This window comes from Sorex araneus, chromosome 4 (genome assembly GCF_027595985.1).
Source record: "Sorex araneus isolate mSorAra2 chromosome 4, mSorAra2.pri, whole genome shotgun sequence".
Taxonomy (NCBI): domain Eukaryota; kingdom Metazoa; phylum Chordata; class Mammalia; order Eulipotyphla; family Soricidae; genus Sorex; species Sorex araneus.
The window spans coordinates 155,203,634-155,226,924 of record NC_073305.1 but is presented as its reverse complement, the minus strand read 5'-3'; the positions used below and the strand labels follow the sequence as shown (position 1 = coordinate 155,226,924).

Here is a 23,291-nt window from a genome sequence, read left to right as displayed (position 1 = left end):
CTCTATCTTCCTGTTCTTCATCGATTTGCTTGAGTGGGACCAGTAATGTCTCCATTGTGAGACTTGTCGTTACTGTTTTTGGCATATCAAATAAGCCACAGCTAGTTTGCCAGGCTCTGCCATGTGGGCGGAATACTCTCTCAGTAGCTTGCCAGGGTCTCCAGGAGGGACTGAGGAATCGAACCCGGGTACATACAATTCTTATTAAATAGCACACTCTATTTTTAAAATTACGGATAAAAGAAATGCACATTTTATCTCAAAGACAGCTAGAAAGTCGAATACATGCTGAAATACAGCAATTGGCAGGCGTCTCAGAGCAACTAGAGAGCCTGACTTGATTATAAGATAAGGATACAGATCAGGAGGAGCAATCATTTTTCCTCTCAAGGCTTTGATTTGATAAATCAATGGGTGAATACAGGCTCAAAGTAAAAAAGGTAAATCCTAGAGCTGTCATATGCTCACAGGATGAGAACATAAACATTGGAGTTCAGTACTGCAATCTCAGGACATGAGCTGCATGTGCCACAGAGAAATTAGCTCGATCCTCTGCTTAGCTTTTACCTCCAAGAAATTTGCCCAAATCTGAAGAGGAAAGGAACTGGAAGATAAACAGCTTTCAAAAATTTACTCAAAGGATGAAAAACTATGCAGATATTTCAGAAGTTGCACAAAACTAAAAGTTAAAATCTGAAATTGAGGTTTAGCCATGACGGAAAGGAAAAATCTTAATATCAGATACATAATTAAGAATTGTAATTAATGTGGTCTAAATGATGAAAAAGTTGTCCGGGATCTCTTTTATAAATACTTCAATCAGAGTAATATTGCATCATTCATTTAATAGCCTCATACTCTTTAGTGATTGTATCGTAAGTACTCAGAATGTGGTAAATATAAAAGATATTGCAGAAAAAAACACCTTCATTGTCATGGAAATTGCATTTAAAATGCAATTATATTTATTCTTCCTTCGATATGCATTAGTGAGATGTACATATCAAGTAAGATGGTAAAGCATTTATAATGAAAAAGCCAGAAAAATAGGTTACAAATTAGTGAGGATGTTGCAATATTAAGTATGGCTATCAAGGGAGTTCCTAGCTGAGAGGTGACACTTAAATAAAAACTAAATGTTATAAGGAAACAAGCTCTAGGAAGTTAGGGGAAATAATTCCGGGCAGAAAAAAATAGCAAGTGCAAAGACTGTAAGCCAGAGAATCCTGGCTTTTGAAGACCCAGTGAAAGAGCAAGCAGGGCCAATGGAGAGAGACAAAAGGTCAGAGTTGAAAGGGCAAGTAAGGCTAGGCCTGTGGGCCGGTGTGCTTGTCTCACTGAGCACGAGGGAATCTGTTGGAAAGTTTCACTGAAAAGAGTATGTGATCTGATTTTGTACGAAGATCAATGGAACTGCAGTACTCGGAGGAGACGAAAGGAGAGACAATTAGATGTAATGTTCTGCACAATAAAGACAAGTCACTGGTTATTAATGATTAAAAGGTCAGTAGAGATTCATTTTGGGAGACAATATATTCCTTTTTTAATTAACTACAAATTTTATTTGTGACATTGAATCAATGATCTAAAAAAAAAAAGAAAACCACTAAAGCAAGTAAGGCACTGTGATTTTAATTATATTCTACTGTTCTAAGAAGATGTATCCATGTAGAGCACTTTGTACAGGAAGATTATCATCTCGTCCAGACTTAATTTAGCATTCATTAATTTAGCAAGTGACCTAAAGAAAATCAGGGGGGAACAAAACTGATTTTAAAAGTGGCTCTGGAGCGTTTTTTGGGTTGCTGCTAAATGTATAGCACTACGACAGACATAAACAGTGAGATATCTTTGTGGTCAGAGTGACAATACAGCAGGTAAGCTGCTTGCCTTGGCTCGGCAGGCCATGATTCAATCCCCAGTCCCCCAAACCTACCACAAGTGATTCTTGAGTACAGAAGAGACAGGAGGAAACCCTGAGTACTGCCAATAAAACAGCAAAAGAAAAAGAAAACAGAAACTATGTGAGATCCCTACTTTTCTTTTTCAATTTTTATTAGTGAATCACCATGAGGTAGTTACAAACTAATGAACTTTCATGTTTGCATTTCGTTTACATCCCTCCACCAGTGCCCATTCTCCTCCACTGATGTTCCCAGTATCCCTCCCACCACCCCCATCCCTACTTTTAAGAAGTAACAATTTGGGGCTAGGAGATCCTGTAAATTAGCTGGCCCAAGTTTGATTCCTGGCACCAAATGGCCTTCCAAGCATTGCCAAGGTATAATTTTGGACAGCTCCAAGCACTGCCAGGGTAACCTTAATGGATCCTGGCGCCTCAAGGCTTAAGTAGCACTGCATATTTAGGCCTTGCCACTGAACTTCTGGTCCAGTTAAGCAAGCATCATGGGGAAGGCCCTCTGCAGATTTGCTACAGTCTGAGCTCTTAAATTGAGGACCCACACCTTAAAATAAAACTTACAACCTAGTGAAACTACATAGAAAGAAACATTGAATCATCATTTGATAAGCTAATGCTTTGTAGCGATTTCTCTATACACAAAAATCTTTATGTAAATTTGACTGCTGAAAAGAAATATATTTACCCGGGGATATTTAAGTCTTGTTGTATAATGTTTTGTAGTGCTAGGGACTGAATTCAGGTTAGATACATGCAGAGCATGCATTTTTCCACTGAGACACATGCCCAACCCTTGTTAAGTTTTTAAATACATCCTATGTTTATGTCATCTTCCCGTTATTAGATAATGAGATATTAATATTAAATACTGAGTGTATCGTAAATATTCCTATCTGTTGGATGATTATTAATTGCATAAATCTCACATTTTATTCTAAATAGGCATATGTCATAATGCTCTCTAAGATATGGGACAACAGATCATCTTAATAGAAATGAGGAGAATGAAAATAGAAGATGATATAAAAGAATTATAACAGCCTTCCTGGAAGATTAAAAATTTGATCACCACTTTTATTTTTAAATTAAAAAGATGAATTATTGAATAACTTTCATAAATTTCATGTTTTATTATTATAGAAAGTTTCTATCATTACAGTAATGCTTCAAGACTCTAGGAAACTTTTCTTCCAAGTTATCCACATAAAGATGCAGAAGAATGAAAATAATTGCAAACTAGTTTTAATTCAAACTTCTTACAAGACTGGAGCGATAGCACAGCAAGTAGGGCGTTTGGCTTGCATGCAGCCGACCCAGGTCCAATTTCTCTGTCCCTCTCGGAGAGCCCAGCAAGCTACCGAGAGTATCCTGCCCGCACGACAGATCCTGGCAAGCTCCCCGTGGCATACCGATATGCCACAAACAGTAACAAGTCTCGTGATAGAAACGTTACTGGCGCCCACTAGAGTAAATCAATGAACAAAGGGACAACAGTACTACAAGACATAACTCTCATGTAAAATCATTAACTGTCTCACTAAAAATGTCCCTGAAAGGTCAATAAAGACTATGTCAAGAAAAAACAAAAGTCATGGAGAGATAGCATAGGGATTAAGGAGCTCAGCTCACCTACAGCTAATGTCAGTCCAATCCCTGCCACTAGACATGGTCCCTGAACACTGCTAGGAGTGATCCCTGAGCACAGAGCCTGTAGTAAGCTCTGACTATCACCAGGTATGGCCCAAAATACAACCCCATTGAAAGAAAATACCTAAGCTGATGTCTGTAGGTAAAGATCACATATTTTGATCAATGTATTTTTAGTTCTGTGGGAACTTGAGTAAAGTGAATTGTTTACTGAAGTTAGTGAGGAAACTACATGTGAAAATATCTCATTCTAAAACTGATATGAATAATCTAGAATAGCCATAACTTCAATATTTGCAGCAAAACTTTATTTAAAAGTATTCCTGCTTGTTTATCCCATTTTGCAGTTAACTTTCTCCTAAATAAATCAAAGAACAGCTCTGAGAAAATAGATTTTTATTATCATAATATAATATTATACATTATAATACATATTATAATATAAAATTGTACTGGAAAACAAATAAAATGGAATATATCTACCATCCTATTATCTATTGGATCCCTGTTGTTGTCTTTTAAATTATACACGTTTTTCTTTATTTATCTAGGATTTTTGCATGTATACTATTAAAACAAGTACTTTTCTCCTTAAGATTACAGCAATAATAGGAATTCATAATAAACATAATTTGCCAGATGGAATTTAGATGTTATGTTAATATTATCATTATTTCAAATGACTTCCCCTGATACTCTAATATTTATTTTGCTAATATATAAATTGAAACACATTATGATCAGAACATTTGCTAAAAATGTGCTTTGAGTAAGTAGCAGAGTTGGAAAAAATAAAAAATCTCACAGTAATAAATATCTAATAATAAACAATTTGTAAAATAAGTAGCTACTTTCTCCTAAGTGAATTATTAAATTTTTCTAGGACTTATCAAGTGTGTCAAAATCTGGAAGAAATTTCCCACTGTAATCTACAATAGTTAATCAGGATCTCCAATGATAACAATTTATATTAAAAATAGTAATTTAAGCTATTTCATAAAGCAAATTATAAACCATCAAAACATTGTCATTTGTAAAATTTTTTAGTTCTCCAAATAAAAGGGAGAAGTGTTGAGTGGCCATTGTGTTCAGTCTCTAGTCTGTATTCCGCCCGCCTCACCCTTCCCCCACATGACCTCCAACCACATTTTGCTTGGTGGTCCCTTCCCTGAGTTACCCAGAATGAGAGACCAGCCTCCAAGCCATGGAAACAATCTCCTGGTACTTATTTCTACTATTCTTGGGTGTTAGTCTTATAGTCTATTATTCTATATTCCACAGATGAGTGCAATCTTTCTATGTCTGTCTCTCTCTTTCTGACTCATTTCACTTAGCATGATACTTTCCATGTTGATCCACTTATATGCAAACGTCATGACCTCATTTTTTCTAACAGCTGCATAGTATTCCATTGTATAGATGTACCAGAGTTTCTTCAACCAGTCATCTGTTCTAGGGCACTCGGGTTTTTTCCAGATTCTGGCTATTGTAAACAATGCTGCGGTGAACATATAAGTGCATATGTCACTTCGACTACACCTCTTTTGCAAACCACAACACCTAATCAGAGAGAGAGAACAAAAGGGAATTCCCTGCCATAGTGGCAGGGTGGGGTGGGGGGAGACGGGTCTGGGGAGGGGGGGAGGGATGTTGGGTTTACGGGTGGTGGAGAATGGGCACTGGTGAAGGGATGGGTTATTGAACTTTGTATGGGGGAAGCATGAGCATAAAGATGTATGGATCTGTAACTGTACCCTCACGATGACTCTCTAATTAAAAATAAACTAATAAAATTAAAAAAAAAATAAAAAAAATAAATAAAAAAATCCAGTAAAAAAAAATAAAAAAATAAAAGGGAGAAGTAATAAATGTCCATTTCTCTTTCTGAATCAACAACTAATGTTCAGTGGTATTTACCTATTCATATAAGTACTGCTCTTCACTCTCGATTAAATAATCATTTTTATTTTTATGAAAAACCAATAAACCTCCATTGAATGAGTGGAAGAGACAGAAGTTATGCTAATAGAATTTTAGTAAAATGAACTGTAATATGGGAGACCTAGACCCAAGTTTTATATCAAAGCAAATGTAGGCTATGGTCTTTTCAGACCTAGAAGATCATAATGTGGCATCTCTTAAACCCAAACAACATATGGAACACTTTAAATTCATGTCAGTTTCCTAGAATAGATCTTCAACTCCCAGTTAATTAATACTGGTGCCACTCACAGTCTGGAATCAGACTATTCAGGTTGAAACCTTTATCTTGTCCATAATCAGTGTCATTCAAAAAAAAATGTTCTTTAACTCTTCTATGTCTCAGGAGTCTTCAACTATTAAATAAACTAATACCATTAGCTACTTTACAAGATTATTACAGAATATAAATTAAATGATTATAAAGGTTGCATTTTGTATTGCCAACGTTTCAAAATGCCCTCTTATAATGCTCCTTAGTTTGTATGTAATTCATAAATGTATTCCTCAATTTGTTACTCCAGAGCTCTTAAGTTCAATCTTGTCTGAGAAATTCCATAAGACCTAATTATCACACCTGCTGAAATTTCTTATATCATCAAATTATTAGCTAAATTAAAATATTTAGTTAAGTGAAATAAGTATTTCATAAGTATTTCATTTTATAAGCATGTCCCACTTTTTCGAGACACGAGGTAAGTGGATTTCTAGGAAGGAGGGGGAACAAATGAATAATGAGGGCATATTATAAATAGAATTATGTCACTTAAACCCTGAACTGTCATTTGAGCATTTGCTCATCTTATGAGCATTAAAGGAAATGAGAAGAGGGACCAAGGGGCTAGAGAGATAATATAATGGGGTAAGCACTTGCTTTGCATGCAGCTGACTGTGGCATCTATATGGTCACCTGAGGATCTCTAAGAATAATCCCTGAGGACAGCCAGGAAAAAGTCCTAAGAATGCCAGGTATGCTCCCACCGCCAAACAAAAATAGAAGAGGGAAAAAGAAAACCAATTCCTCTAACTCTTGAGATACAGTATGAGAATGGATGTGCATAGATGCAAATCAAACTTGGAAAAGCATAAATGGTGCCACTAAAAATGGGTGTCCAAGTCAACTCTGACCTGTCAAATAGTGATAGGATAGACATTATTTAGTAAAAAATTCTTATTGATATCATTCAGTTATAAATTAGAAGAGAAAGCTTTATGTTTGATAAATACTATTTTTACTAAAACAAAGAAGGACTTGGAGATATTGATGGCATTATGTTAATAATTTACTCCCTTGTTTTATATGAAGTCTCAAAGAACAAATGAAGAACAAATCAAAGAAATAAAATCATCACTATTAATCACATATCCCAGGAGATGACAATAGTAAAAGACAACAGACAACAGAAACACTACTGAATGGGAAAACCAAATTTCAATATCACATCTTGGGGGAGAAAGGCCATGACTTGTAAGGACCAAGTCATCAGGAGCACAAAGTCCACTGTGTGGTCTTCAGGAAATTCATACATCCCACTATACTGATTTAAAGCCCGATCACTGTGGCAGTTTGTCCTATTTTTCCAACCGTTCTCTGAGGCTTCCTGAGAAATCTCACTAATTTGAGACTGATACTGCACTTCTTGTCTGAGTATAAATAAACCCAGTTGGAGACGTGTTTGCTACACTGAGTTCCTGCTTCCACCAAGTTGCCCAAGTTTTGAGAAAACCCAAGTGTTCTAAAAATCTCCTGTAAGACTGCCAGTCAACTTTTGTAGTTGCTGAAGGTGGACACTCTGACTCAGCCCCTGAATTTAGGAGGTTATAGCTCCAAAAGGTGAAAAACAGCTTCCATAAAAAAAAAATGCTTGGTACTTATCAGGGCTCTGTAGAATGTGGCAACCCCCAGAGGACTGGCTGATACTGCCCTCCACTCTGGCCAACTTTGGAAAGATGACCTGTATAGTGTCTGTAATTAGCCATCTTGGCCTGCTCCCCTGTGCTAACCTTAAATTCCCTAACTGCCCTATGGAGCCAGATGGGAGAGGTTAAATATCTTTCTCATCTGACTCCAGACAAAAAGAGAAAGAAAACCTGAATCAAAGAGGTCATCTAAGTTCAAAGTGGCTCCACTCTTAGCCTTCAGGCAATTAAATAAATTTGTGTTTTGTATTGTAGGTAAATTTTGCTAGCCACCTTATTTGTAAATTTAAATAATTTGGGATGATGGTGACTCTTGATAAAGTCAATCTCACCTGAATTTCTGAATTAAGTGAAAGGTCAAAGAGAACCAAGGAAACTAAGTTAAAACACAAACTCCCAGTAGCAATTTTATGCAACTACAAGATTTGTTATTTCATTGAATGCCCACGTTTAATTTGAGAATCAACTATCACAGCTTACACAACTCTCAGTAAGAAAAGGCAACTGACTCAAGTGCCTTGATATTGTTCAAAAACCTTTCAGAAAATACCAGGAATACTGTGGGGTCTGTTATTTGTATAAAGTTTAAAAAACACTCATATTTTACATAAAATTATATTGATCCCCTGTTTTTATCTTTTTAAATTCTAATGAATCAAGAGTCAGGTACTAATTCAACCTGAACTGTTTGCTTGGTTTCATTGCAGTCATTCATCAGAAATAAAAGTCAAATATTTAAAAACAAGAATAAATAAAATAAATAGATGCCTTTGTTCACTGTTTTAAAGATATAGTGGAGTGCGATAAGAAATAAAACAGACTTTTGCTTCCAATCTACTAAACAAATAGCAAATCAAAACTAAAATTTCCAAAATATATAATGATTTTTAGAAACAAGATGTATAATGTTCTTTGCATATGACTTTTACATCTTTCAGTAAGCTGATACAAAGATACTTAATTTTCTGAGACACAATTGTGATTGCATTTATTTTTTAATTTCCCTCTTCTATTGAATTATTTGCCTATAGAAAAGGGATGGATTTCTGTGCATTTATTTGCAGCCTACTATTTTACTGTATATGTCTATTGATTCTAGTGATTTTTAGGAGATTTTTTTGTAGTCTTTAGGGTTTTCTTGATACAGTATCATGTCATCTGCAAAAAGTGGAAATTTACTTCTTTTCTAATCTGGATGCCTTTTACATATCTTTCTTGCCCAATTACTATGGTCAGAATTTCCAATACTATATTGAAATGCAATGGAGAGAGTGGCCAGCCTTGTTTTGTGCCTGATATTATATAGAAGGCTTTTAGTTTTTCACCTTTATGATGCTGTAGGTCTTCTTGCCAGGATTATTTTTAATTGAATCACCATGACATACATAGTTACAAAGTTGTTCCTGATTGGATTTCAGGCATACAATGTTCCCATCCCTTCACCAATGCACATTTCTCATCACCAATATCCCCAGTTTCCCTACCCTACCTCCCTCCCCCCATCCCTCATCAACCTGCCTCTATGGCAGATATGTTCCTTCTTCTCTCTCTCTCTCTCTCTCTCTCTCTCTCTCTTTCTTTCTCTCTCTCTCTCGCTCTCGCTCTCTCTCTCTCTTTTTCTCACTCTCTCCCTCTTCCTCCCCCCTCCCCTTCTCCCTCTTTCTCTCTCTCCCCACGCACCACCCATTTTTTCCTTTTCAACATTATGGTTTGCAATGTAGCTGCTGAAAGGTTAGCATGTATATCCCTTTATGTACTTTCTGCCATAAATTCTGCAGGATTATGGTAAATAGCTTTAATTATGTTGAGGAAAGTTTCTTCAACCCACATTTTACCCAGAGTTTTGATCAAGAAAGGGTATTGGATCTTTTGCTGCGTGCATGATATGACCATATTGTTTTTATTTTTCTTGTATTTATGTGATATATGACATTAATTGACTCATGTATATCAAAATATACTTGCACCCCTGTGATAAATCTTATCTAGTCATGGCAAATTACCTTTTTTATATATTTTAGAATTCAGTTTGGTAGATTTTGTTGAGGATCATTACTGCTGACCATAGTAATTGGGCAAATAAAATATGTAAAAGGCATCCAGAGTGGAAAAGTAGTAAACTTTCACTTTTCACAGATAACATGATACTGTACCAAGAAAACTCTAAAGGCTTCAAAAAAGCTCCTAGAATCACTAGAATCAGTAGACATATACAATACATGCATTCACATTTTATTGAGGATCTTTGCATCTATGTTCATCAGGATATAGGTATGGGTTTTTTGGAGTGTGCTGTTTCTGCTTTTGATATCAGGATTAGTGTTTGCCTCATAAAAGCTGTTGGTGAGGATTCATATTTCTTTAACTTTCTGAAAGAACCTGAAAAATATTGGGAGTAGGTCTTCTTTAAAGTTTTGGAAGAACTTGGCAAACTATGGTAAAGATAAATGGGCCTGGGACTTCATTTTTAAGAAGATTTGATTACTATTTTGATTTCAATGGTAATTGGCCCTTTCAGGTGCCCGGCTTCATCCTGATTTAACCTTGAGAGATTATACAAGTCCAAAAATGTATCCATTTGTTCAGAATTGCCCAGTCATGGCATAAAGATTTTAAAAGTAATCCCAGCTCATCCTTTGAACTTCTATGGTATCTATTGTACAGTCTCCCCTTTCTATTCTGATTCAGTTTACCAGAGTTTTCTCTTTCCTTTCCTTTCCTTTCCTTTCCTTTCCTTTCCTTTCCTTTCCTTTCCTTTCCTTTCCTTTCCTTTCCTTTCCTTTCCTTTCCTTTCCTTTCCTTTCCTTTCCTTTCCTTTCCTTTCCTTTCCTTTCCTTTCCTTTCCTTTCCTTTCCTTTCCTTTCCTTTCCCTCCCTTCCTTCCTTTCCCTCCCTCCCCCCTCCCTCCCTCCCTCCCTCCCTTCCTTCCTTCCTTCCTTCCTTCCTTCCTTCCTTCCTTCCTTCCTTCCTTCCTTCCTTCCTTCCTTCCTTCCTTCCTTCCTTCCTTCCTTCCTTCCTCTTTCTTTCCTTCTTTCTTTTTTCTCTTTTTGTGAGTCTTGATAATGGTTTGCTGATCTTGTTTAGTTTTTCAAAAATAAATCTCTTGGTTTCATTGACCTTTTGGTTTAATTTAGATTGAATTTCATTTTCATTAGTTTCTACTCTATTTAATATTTCCTTCCTTCTGCTAGTTTTGGGTTACTTTTGTAATGGAAACATATTCCCTGTTCATGGACTGGAAGCATTAATACTGTCAAGATGGCAATCTCGCCAAAAGCACTATGCTGATTCAAAGCAGAACCTATAAAAATACTCATGATATTTATTAAAGACATAGATAAAGAGCTTTTGAGTTTTATATAATGTAATAAAAACCCCCAGAATCACCAAAATATCCTAAAGGAAAAGAATACGGAAGGCTCTATGCCCCAATTTAAATTATACTATAAAACTACAAGTTATCAAGACTTTATAGTATAATTTAAAATAAGAAACTCTAAGTCTAGTTAGAGTTCATAAGATCCTCAGGTATATGTACAGTTAATCTTTGACAAATGAACAAAAAAGTATAAAGTGGAGCAAGTAAAGCCCCTTCAAGAAATACTTTGAGAAAACTCGTTGATCACATGCCAAAAAATAAATTCAGATCCCTTTCTAACAGCATGCACAAAATTCAAATAAAAATGCATAAAAGACCTCAATATCACTTCTGAATCCACAAATTATATTGAGGAAAATATGGTTAAAACACTTCAGGCTTGAGCGATAGTACAGTGGGTAGGGTATTTGTCTTGCACATGGCTGACCTGAGTTCAATCCCCGGCATATGGTCTCCCAAGCACTGCCAGAAGTAATTCCTGAGGGCAGAGCCAAGAGAAACCCCTGATCATCGCTGGGTATGGACCAAAAAGATTTAAAAAAAAGAACATTTCATTACATTGGACATATTGACATCTTCAGTGATTCAATCCCGCTGGTCTATAAAACAGAAGCAAAAATAAACTGAGAAGCTTCTGTCCCAGAAACAAAATGATGATGGCACTGAAAAGATAGTACAGTGGGTAGAGTCTTGAATACCTTGACCTGGGTTCAATTCCCAGCACCACATATGGTCCCCCAGGACCATTAGGAGTGATCCTTGAGCACAGAGCCAGGCATAAGGCCTGAGTACCACTGGGTATGTCTCCCCTCCCAGCTCCCCCTTTCATGGCCAAATTATAACTGTGATAAAAAGGCAATCACTGACTGGGAGAAAATATTTTCCCACCGCTCCTCTGACAAAGGGTTAAAATGCAATATTGGTATTATAAAACTGGTAGAGTTTTATAAGAAAAAAACTACCAATCTCATAAAAAACAAAATGGAGGGAAGGAAGCAAACAGAAAATTGTTCAAAGAAGACAGGCAGATGGCCAAAGGGTATATTAAAAAGTGCTCTACATCACCAAGGAAATACAAGTTAAAACAATGTGATATCATCTCATAGCATTGAAATTGTTACACATAAAGAGAATAAACACAATGAGTGTGGCCGTGGTGTGCAGAGAAAGGGACCTTCATCCACTCCAGGTAGGAACACTGACTGGTCCAGTGTTTAGGGAAAACAATATTGACTCTTCTTCATAATTAGTATGTGATCTTCCATATGATTCAGCAATTCCACTGCTTGGCATCTATTTTAAAAAAGCCTCAGACACTCTATTTAGAAAAGTCATTTGCACTTCGATTTTTATTGCAGCATCCCCTCACAGTCAACAAAATCAGGAAGTAACTTGTGTCCAAGAACAGATGATTGGATAAAGAAACTATGGTACATATACACAACGTACTACTACTCGGCTGTAAGAAAGACAAAATTATTCAATATGCTGCTGTGTGGATAGGTCAGGCTAGCATCACGCTGAATGTAATTAGTCAGGAGATGGATAGACATAGAATGAATTCCCTCATATATGAGATATGAAGAAACCTGGTAATAAAACAATACCCAAAGGCAACAGAAACTGAGAACTGGCCTGTAATAGCATATCACTGCAGGGGAGAAGAGGGATAGGAATGAGAGTGGAAGAAATTGGGACATTGGTGGAGGGAGGCTGATATCAGTGGAAGGTAGTGTTGGAATATTTTATTCATGATGCCCTGCAATTATCAATACTGCAAATGTTGAAACCTAAAATAAAAAATTAAATAATAATACAAATTTAAATAATAATAATAAAATTGGAAAATGAAAAAATCGAGGAGCACTCTACCTGCTGTAAGTCCAGTGTGATTGTCACATAATGATATTCAATTCCATTCTTGATACTGGGACTCTGCCACCAAGTGTTCTTGCCGTCAATAGCGTTCGTAATTGGGTGTCTCTCTATTATGTTAGCAGCAACATGGGAAATAAGGAGATAAAAATCATAAAATAAATTTCTACCTGGTCCGTTAAAGAAAACAAGAGGTAAAAATAATTTTAAATGATCAAAAGGATATCAAACAGTAACAACATAAAGATAGATCAACTGATATCTTTAATAGGATTTACTTAATGTTGATTTTTTTATAGAATTCCCCAAGGTAGTGAGAAATGGTTAAATGCTTAGGTTACAAGAAAAGAAATTATTGGCACTCTGGCCATCCAGTCAAATGGGCGAATTTAAAGATAGCTGCAGAAATTAGGTGTGAAGAAATGATATTGAAATCTAATAGATGTGTCAATCATTCTAAGAAGCAAAATCTCTAAAGCTGGATACAGCTCTTATATCCCATCAACTTTGTTAACATAAAATTGTGAAGCCTGGTTGAAAGGTCCTTGAAAATTTGCCCTTTTGACACATTCATTATTATCAAGACATGGGCAAACCAATAAGTATCTGGTTTTTTAACATAAAATGCTGTCAGTTTCTATGTGCCTCTTTTGTAGCCAGTCCTTAATGGCCGTTAATGGCTATTTAAGAATAATATGAAAGATACTCCATAACTCCCATCCCATCATCCCTAAGTCAGTGGAAGAGTATGGAAGATAATGACAGCACAGAAAGAGATGGCAAATTAAACACCAAGCTACCAATAGAGTTTCTCTTATATTTACTCTAAAGAGACAAGAATATGGGACATTAAAAGGGATATTGGAGAAAGGAAACAAAAAATGCGAACAATCATTGGCACCCAGTCCTCTCCCACTGTTCTTTTCTTTCTCTGATTTTGTAAGTTCTGCTCCATTCTGCTCATCTAAGCAGGCCCAGTGTATGCATAGGTGAGGAGGACAGGAATACTGGTTGGAGGAGTCTCTATTCTGTTTCACAAACTGCAGCAATGGGCCTTCATTTCCTACGATCTTATTTGGAATTCTGCCGATGTTGCCCATAAAATATAAACAAAGTCGATTTTAGCTTCCCTGCCTCTCTTCCATATATTAGCTGCTCATATTCTCTGGGAAGACTTCAAAAGAATGGCCTGACAATATCATTTCAAAAGCGAATCTTTTTTCCCATAAATTGAAGAAATAGAGTTCTTCTCTGCTATCTGAATGTAGTGTCCCCATACAACCTTTTGTAAGCAGTAATCACATAGAGTGAAACAATAACTTACCAGTGGTTCAAGGTCTGGGGATGCGATGCTCTTTGGTCCCTGCAGTAACAGGGACCACATAGACCACTGAAGCAGAGCCCCAGGGGCCCCAAGGCTGTACCTGGTGATACTCAGGAACCAGGTAACCTGGAGAATTAAACCAGGTAAAATTCACAAACTTATGTACCCCTAGTCCACCTCTCTGGTCTCATCGTTTATTTTTATTTTTTAAAAAATAGGATTTTGTTCCCAGACTCAAAAAATTACTTTCAAACTATACCAAATACACAAAATCTAAACTAGCACTGATCCTTGCTCAGAATCAGGAGGGTATAATAAATGCAAAGTCTGTTTTGGAGTTTTGTTTATTTGTTTATTTGGGGGGACCATACCTTGCCGTGCTCACGACTTACACCTGGATCTGTTTTCACGGATCACAACAGGTGGGCATCTAGGGACAGTGCCAGGGATCCGATAGAGGTTGGTCACATGCCAGACCAGCATCCTAGCCTCTGTACTATCTCTCTGGCCCTAATAAATGCAGTCTATACAGAGAAGTTTCCGGGACTGAAATTGGGGGTATCACTGACTCCTTGGGGTACATGCTATTAGTCTAGTGAGTGTAGCGACATAAAGACTGAACACTAATTTTGTTTTCTTTCCTTTTGTCATAAAAGAAAAAAATCTTTGAATTTTACATGATTAACAAAATCAGGTGCTTTGGGACTAGTACAGTGGTGTAACCCAAATTTTCAAAAAGCGTGTGACAAGTTCTTACTTGAACTTCAAATAATAAAACATAATACTCCGAGGAACAGTCCTACACTATCGATTTGATACATAATTCACTCATCTAACATGTATTTTAATGAGAGTAGTAATGAGAGGACAAGATTTGGAAAATGAGGAGCTCCATACAAGATCTATATATTCTACCTGGAAACATTTTTGATATTTAACTGACCATAGACATGTCACCTGCTATTCCTACAAAAGGGATTTAAAAATAAAACCTACATAGAAATGGATTCCAGATTCTTAATCGTCAGGATCAAGAGTCAAGTTTTTGTTTTGTGTTTCTATTTTGTAGCCAAACCTATTGATGTCAGAGTTTACTCCTGTTTCTGACTTATGGAGCACTCCTGGCAGTGTTCTGGGAATCATATAAGGTCTTAGGGATTGAACCTGGGTCAGCTGCATGAGAGATGAGCATTCTACCTGTTGTACTGTTGCTCCAACTACCCCCAAATATTCAAGTTTTAAAAAATGTGCATGAGAAGAAATTTCAAAAAAAATAGATGATAAATGATAATTAAAATAAATAGAGTGCTATCACATGGAGAGATACAGAATTATACATTAAAGGTCTTATTTTTATTAAATAATAATATAGTTGCACTGTAGCACTGTCATCCTGTTGCTCATCGATTTGCTCGAGTGGGACAAGTAACGTCTCCATGGTGAGACTTGTTACTGATTTTGGCATATTGAATACGTCATGGGTATCTTTCCAGGCTTTGCCGTGCTGGCCGAATACTCTCAGTAGCTTGCCGGGCTCTCTGAGAGGAATGGAGGAATTGAACCCAGTCGGCAGCGTGCAAGGCAAATGCCCTACCCGCTGTGCTATCACTCCAGCCGAGATATTGTAGCACAATAATATAATTATATAATAAAATAATAGTAATTTTTTCAAATAATAGTAATTTCCAGTTTATTTTAATTACCATTTAATGAGTCATTACTATTATGTCATAAAATGAAAGAATTGAAATCCAAAAACTCTTTTTATTTTAAATTTTAATGTCTTATACTCTCATTCTCCCATGGACCAGTGGAATTACCTTAGATGGGAAGGTATCACTCACAAGTTTACCAGATAATCATTGAAACTATTAGTATTCCAATCATGCTAATACACATGCACAAAATGAATTACACGTCTATTCAAGACATACATTGTTCTGTATCCTAATAAGAAGCAAACTGCAGCTCATAAAGAATGTAAAGGACAGTAACAACCAAGAAAAATGAAGTTTCTCAATAGGAACTATAGTACAAGTTTAATAATATAATACAATCAACTCCAAACACATTTTAAAAAATGATTAGTTATAAAACATATTCATAAAAGATATTCATATTCTACTCCTTTAAAAGGCAAAACCTTACTATTTTAAAAAGCTGAGTATAGGAGCTAGGCAGGTAGTTCAGTGGTAGGGTGCTTGTCCTGTATGCGACTGACCCTGGTTTGATCCCCAATACCCCCTAAGTTCCCCTCATCCCCTCTAGAAGTGAGCTCTGAGTGCAGTGCCAGGAGCAAGCCCTGTCGGGTGTGGTCCCCCAAGTTAAAAAGTCAATAAGAATTAAGTTAAGTAAAGTTAAATAAAGAAGTTTAGTTAAACTTATTAAAGTTTCCTTTTCAAATGTTTGTGAACAGTTTTGCCTATATTAATTTTATTAAAGTATTCTGCTACAGTGTACTAAAAACTACTTATTTCCTAGAATACTTTCATTAATTGGGAGTACAGGAAAGGACAAAATTATGCCATCTTATTGGAAATTATTTCATTCAGTTTGATGAACTGCTTTGTACCAAGTTTTATCCCTTTTGCAGTATCATAAAATAAGGCACCCTTTCGTCAAAAGGAAAATTGCTGAATATGTTTAATAATTAGCAGTTGAAGTTAGGGAAGGTGAGAGGTCTTCAACTAAAAGCAACTACCAGAAGCATAACTAAATATCAAGTAAATGTCCTTGGTGGTATGACTTGGTGCTGAAATTGGCACATTAGGAATCAGAGTCATAAATGAAATATTTCTGGCATTGTTTCTGAAGAAAAAAATATCACAACTATCCCCTACACATCCTCCTGATTCTTCTTTACAGACTGTGGATGTAATATGAGGTATAAAAACACAACAATCACATTTCCAAAACATATCTGTGACCCTTAGGTAATTCTGAGAGAAGCTGTCTAATTGGAAATTTTGATATCTGCCACCTGGGGTCAAATCGATATGAGAATTAGTCATGAAAAGGAAAACAAGAAGATTAATCAACAATTAACCACAATCCTCATTATGAAAGTTTAATCATAATTAATTTGCGAATACTGATTAATTGTTGGCATACTTCCCTTATTTCAAAGGAGATAGAAATGTATAACATCCACAACAGGGATAGCTATACAAGTCAATCCAAAGGCTAACTGCATCGGAAAATTGGCAAGGAAATTGTTGATGAAGTAAACCTTTCAAACTGCTAGTTTTTAATTGGGAAGCACAATCTATTAACAGCCAAGATGTTCAAGTTTTCTTTTCTGTGTTAGATAATTAAAGTACAGACCTTCAAGTTCTGCTTTCGCTATTGGCTGAGTTAGTAGAATTTTATCATTGGCTAATCCAATTCTTATTAAAAATACATTTTTGCTACAATTTTATGCTTGTAGTAGTGTTATTCTAAATTTTGAGTTTCAAAGCTGAACTTTAAAAATGTAAGAAAATTGCTAACAAAATCAATCTCACAAAGTCAACTCAGACTGTGACAAGTATAAAAAATACTCTAATAATAATGGGAAAATAGAAAGCATATCCTGTATGCATTTTTGTTTTTTTTTTTTTACTCAACTTTTTCTTTGCCTCAGTGTGGAAGGACTTGGTGGGGTCTTTTATTCACAGAAGAGATCTTAAATATAGGACACTGAAGAGGGAAGTGATGGAGGCCTTCTGGGATTTCAATTTGTCAAGTGCATCTTACTCATTTTTCCAGCCCAAAGTTTCCACTCCATTTTTTCTACCCCAATCACAGTTCTATTTATCCTTTCCCATAGTGACTTATCATTATCTCAAGCAATGTACTTTGTAATACCCAACTATGTCTGCTTACTTATTGAAACTCAATAAAGATGTGTGCAAACAATATTCTTTCATTTATTCCTGCATAAATTCTCATCTTAGTCTGAGTATGACTCAGTGATTTTTCTCCTCATTTCTTACAGGGCTAATACAATTTCACTTCTTTCCTCAGCAGAAGACCAGACTCACATCTTAATAAACTGTTTAAGACAATTAAGAATTTCCTTCCCATTATTTCCTTTCTCTGTCTCTTATCATTTTACCTTTTACTGATTCATCAGATAACAAAAGGTATGTATCTCCTAATTTAAGGCTTTTCACAAGTGTTAAATGACACTGTTTTTGGGGGCCACACCTGGTGGTGCTCAGTGATTACTCTTGCCTGTGCTCTTGGTGGGCCATATTGGGTGGGCCCATATTGGGCCATATTGGGTAGGCCCAATCCCTACCCAAGACCATATTGGGTAGGGATTGCACCCGAGTTGGCTGCCTGCAAGGCAAGCACCATATCCATCTACCCCGACTCTAGCTCCAACACTTTTTTTTAAAACTGGGAGAGATATCACATTCACCACAAGTTTATTTCTAATTTCTCTGCCATATGCTTTCAGGATCTAAACATGCACAGATTCCTATCTTTGAAAATGTTTGCAACACCACATCTTTTCCTGTCTCTGCCTCCATCCTCTTGAACATCAAGGACATTTGAGAGAATGTTCCTGCATAGCACCTACATAAATTCCTCTCCTTTAAAAAAAAATATTAAGAAGCATAAATAAGTGGGAAATCTCTGACCTGCAGGCCATATAAGGCCTGTGCAATAATGTGGTCTGGCCCTGGTACTTGATGGAACAGATGTGTGCTTTTCTTTCCTTCAGCCTATCTGCCTATTTTGTAGGAACTGTGAAAAATGTTATAAATATCCAAATGGCCCGTGACTGAAAAAGATTTCCCACTCCTGTTTTAAGAATACTAAGTCACCACAACACACTACTAGAATGCAAATATCCCTAAAACAATGTTTCTGGGTTCCATCTCCCAGAACATAAAGCACTCACACACACACACACACACACACACACACACACACACACACACACACACACACACACACACCCCACATTCACATATACAACCCCATTAATAGACTCAGGGTCTGGTTTCATTGATACTGTCTTTCTGCTAACTCTGTGTCTCTATACTCCGAGAATGTCCTCTTCAGCATTTGTTTTATAACTCTGCAGTGTGTTTTTGCCTTCACAAGCCAATGACTATTTGACAAGTCCTCCAAAGGATTTCATATCTTTAAAATAAGACAATCCATTTTATATTTTTACTGCTCCAAATGTTGAAAAAATTAGCATTGCTGACGATTTATTCTTCCTGAAAATTCTTTCTTTCAACACATATACTGTTTATTTTCTGGTATCCTTGAACTTTCCTAACTCTCCCTCACTCTCCTGGAACCTACTTAACCTGAATTTTTAATACTTTTTTAAGACTGTGACCTAGGTGTTTTGTCCTAATTCTTCTATCCAACAACTGTAGACAGAGAGGATGTGTTTTTCTACAACTTCCTACTTGTATATCTACAACATAACACCCCACAGCAATGGTATCCAACCGCGGGCTCACAGAGCAGTAATGGTGTGTGGATGCAGAAGGGCTGAAGAATGCTGATTTACAGCACATGAAATAATCAGACTAATTAAAAGGCAAGGAAGGATTTGAAAGTTTCTGATTATTTGTTGCTTATCTATTTTCAACTTTCTGTCAGATATAAGGCCAGTTTTAATAGCAGACATACCCATTCTCCAAATATACTAATGTTAGTATACCTAAACTGATAAATGGTTCACAATTGCAAATGAGAAATTTAAAAGTAACTAAAGAGTTTCATTGCTATTATACTGTACCTTGTTGATTTCAAGAATTCACTTTACTGACCTTTCCATTATATTGTGATTGTTCATTCTTTTATCTTTAATATTGTACATAAATTAATACTCCTCTCTAAAGTTATATGATTTATCCTACTTTTCTCAAATAAATTTTTAAACAAAATTATTTATAGTTCTATGAATGATCCATCTCATATCACCAAGATCTACATTTTTTTTTAAACATACTTTTTTCCTTCCCATATCACTGACTTCTTTTCACATAACTTGGGTCACTTTCTCCCAGTGATCTTTAGATGACCTCTTTCACATACCATCAAATTCCATTTACTCTTAGCTTTCCACTAATCCCTCTGCAAGTTCCTTAAGCCAAAAGCTATGTATAAGTTAACATTATGTCCTAGTATAAGGTATTAATAGACATTCAAATACTGAATAAATACATGAACAAATTTGAAGTATCAATGTGGCTCATAGAGGTTAGCAAAAAAGCTTTTCACAGTATCTTTTCTTAAAACGCTCTGCTTCAACTATATAAGAGTTCTTGTAATCTGATTCTCATCTTTGCACCAAACTGATCTCTACCTTCTGATCCCTGACATCTTAAGTCCAAGCCACTCTAACTACTTTTTGTCCCTTGACAAGTAAAATTTTCCACCTTGCTCCAATCTTTATTTTTAGCATTCTTTCCTCTCTTTCTTCTTTGCCTTTTTAGCTCATATTTGATGAAGTGTCATATCACTTATACCAAATACCATATCACTCCTGCTTTTACTTTACATTAATATTACTCAGGTTTTATATTATTTGATATAATTTGGTAGAAATTTCTGAGATCTAGGATTGTTAAAATTTTTATGTAAATGAATATTAGTTGATTCTTTGATTTTAGATACTGTGACTTGCAAAGTATTTCATAGGAAACTACTATTTTCAGATAGTAAGAGAAACATGCATAAAACAACCCAAATCATTCTCATTATGACCCAGCAGGTTTGTAATGAATCTCACAGAAGAAGAAAAATTCTGGGAATTTTTAGGCATCACAAATCTTTTTATTATAATACAACTTTGCCTTAAGAACTCTCAATTATAGATTCTCTCCAGTGGCAGAGAAATACATATTTAAATACATACGTTTAGGATCGCTGCTGCTTTGATTGCAGATTCGACACTGGGGGTCTCTCACAGGCTTCCCAGGGACATGCTCGACCAGTTTGCAATACATTTCGGGTTCTTTTTCTCCACACGTCGCATTTGTAGTAATGAGAGCATTAGAAGCAAGATTTAGAACAGCAGGGAATAGACCTGAAAAACATGGAGAAAATCAAGGTACATGAGCCTGAAATATCATGGTATTAAGGAATATTTTTAAAATGTTCAAGTGATCTAAAATCAAATAATTAAATAGTAGGTATGGAGCAATAGCACAGCAGTTAGGGCATTTGCCTTGCACGCGGCCAACCCAGGTTCGATTCCACCATCCCTCTCGGAGAGTCTAGCAAGCTACAGAGAGTATCCTGTCACAATGGCTGAGTCTGGTACCCAGGGCGTATTCGATATGCCAAAAACAGTAACAACAAATCTCACAATGGTGACGTTACTGGCGCCCACTTAAGCAAATCAATGAACAACAGGACGATAGTACTACAGTGCAGTGCAGATTAAATGATGTTATTTTCTTCCTGAGTCTTAAATATAGACTCTACAGACTCTTAATTTTTAACCTCTAATAACTGTGAAAGCTGGCAAAAGTCTCATCTCCAGTGAATATGTTAGGAAGAATAGGGCGGGAAAGTCCCTCCAAACAGTGCTCAGAAAGTATGAGGTACATCAGGTTCTAATCAGTGGCATCACTGAGTATCACCCCTACTGATTTACAGCAAACAGAGCCAGGTGCTTCAATACTCTGGCTGGCAATGTGACACTTGTGGCCCAGTGTGCAAAGGCTCCCAGGGTCACTGCAGCTATGCTCAAGGATGAGACCTAATGGTTGTTTGGGAGGCACACAGTGCTGTCATCAAACTCAGTGTTCTATGAAAGTAACTATGTGTTCCTGACCTCTGGACTCACTCCCTGGACCCTCAAACACATGCTTCAGCAACAATTTATACACTGCTCTTTACCGATCGTACAGATTCTGTCTTCTTCTTCCACTTTAAGCATTTTATGTCTAGTAGCAAACTCTAATCATATGTTAAGATTTTTCACAACTAATATATCTATGTTTCTCAGCTCCTTTTAATTGTTCGATCATCACTTAGTCACAAATAATTATTGTTATTCCTTTGGGGAGGAGCCTCCTCCAGGGTTCTCAGAAGGGCTGTTCCTAATGTCTTACAGACAATTCTGTTGGAAAATGCAGTTCTTAGGTCCAAGGGTGGAGTGTAACTCTGGTCTCTGGCATCATAAACCACCAGGGCCACCCTGAAGGTTGGCTCAGGTGTCCCATGCCTATACCCAGCAATTCTTGGAAAATCGAATGGGTCCAACTGGCATACCAGATACTCAATGCAAGAACATGAACCCCATGGCTGCCAATGTAAGAAATAACATCGGAAACAAGTAATCATAGTGTCCATTACCACTTTCCACTTCTAGGATACAATAATAGTTTAGACTGGTTTAGACATAATCACAGAGACCCATTTCTGTGTAAGGCCGGGGAAAACTTCCTTATAATTCACTTCGGTTATAACTGAAAGTAAATGCTGTTTCATACATGTCTAGTAATTGGATTTTATAGACCTCTTTTAATGACAATAAATTCACTTATCAAAAGCCATTTTTTATATAACGAAAACAATACATTAGAGAAAGTGCATCTGAGATTATAGATAATTGGACTCCTTTATGTAGAAAACATGGTAAGGATCTAAGTGGTCTCTGTTCTACATAGACACCAAGTAGATCTACTTAATTCAACCTTCCATGAAAGTCTCATATATACATATATAACACATGTATGTATATATAATATTTAACATATAAATAGTATATAAATAATATATACATAAATTATATAATTATAATTTATAGAATATTCATATTTTGCTGAAAACCTAGACTTTGTTTCTTTGATTTTTGTTTTGGGGCCATACCTGACAGTGCTCAGGACTTACTTCCTGACTCTGTACCTATGCACATGCCTAGTCGGAACCATATAGAGTACTGGGAATCTAATCTGGGTTGACCACATATAAGGCACTGTATTGTACTGTATTGCTCCAGTTTGATCCTAAATTTTTGAGTCATAAGTATTTTGTGTTTCAATTTCACAATTTAGCACAGCTGGATCCACAGCATTCAATATTTATGCAATGTTATATAAGTGGAGCAACTGTTCTGTATCTTTTACATAAAATGATATCAACAAGAGTAATGGATATTTATAATGCATGGCACTTCACCAAGCAGTGTCCTACGAATATCTGCATGAAATGATTTGAAATACACAATTGCCATATAAACTAAGCACTACTTAACCACTACTTCCCTAAGATGGTCAGTGA

The 23,291-nt window shown here is 36.2% G+C and overlaps 1 protein-coding gene across 1 annotated transcript in view; it reads right to left on the bottom strand.

Moving 5' to 3' along the window:
- Positions 1–23,291, bottom strand: part of LAMA2 (laminin subunit alpha 2) — a 645,380-nt gene that overhangs the window by 466,909 nt on the left and 155,180 nt on the right. Inside the window, exons 2-3 of the mRNA XM_012932852.2 lie at positions 20,917–21,087; positions 12,719–12,831 (exon numbers count right to left, since the gene is read on the bottom strand). Of these exons, the coding sequence (XP_012788306.2) occupies positions 12,719–12,831; positions 20,917–21,087 (284 nt within the window). The remainder of the gene's footprint in view (positions 1–12,718; positions 12,832–20,916; positions 21,088–23,291) is intronic.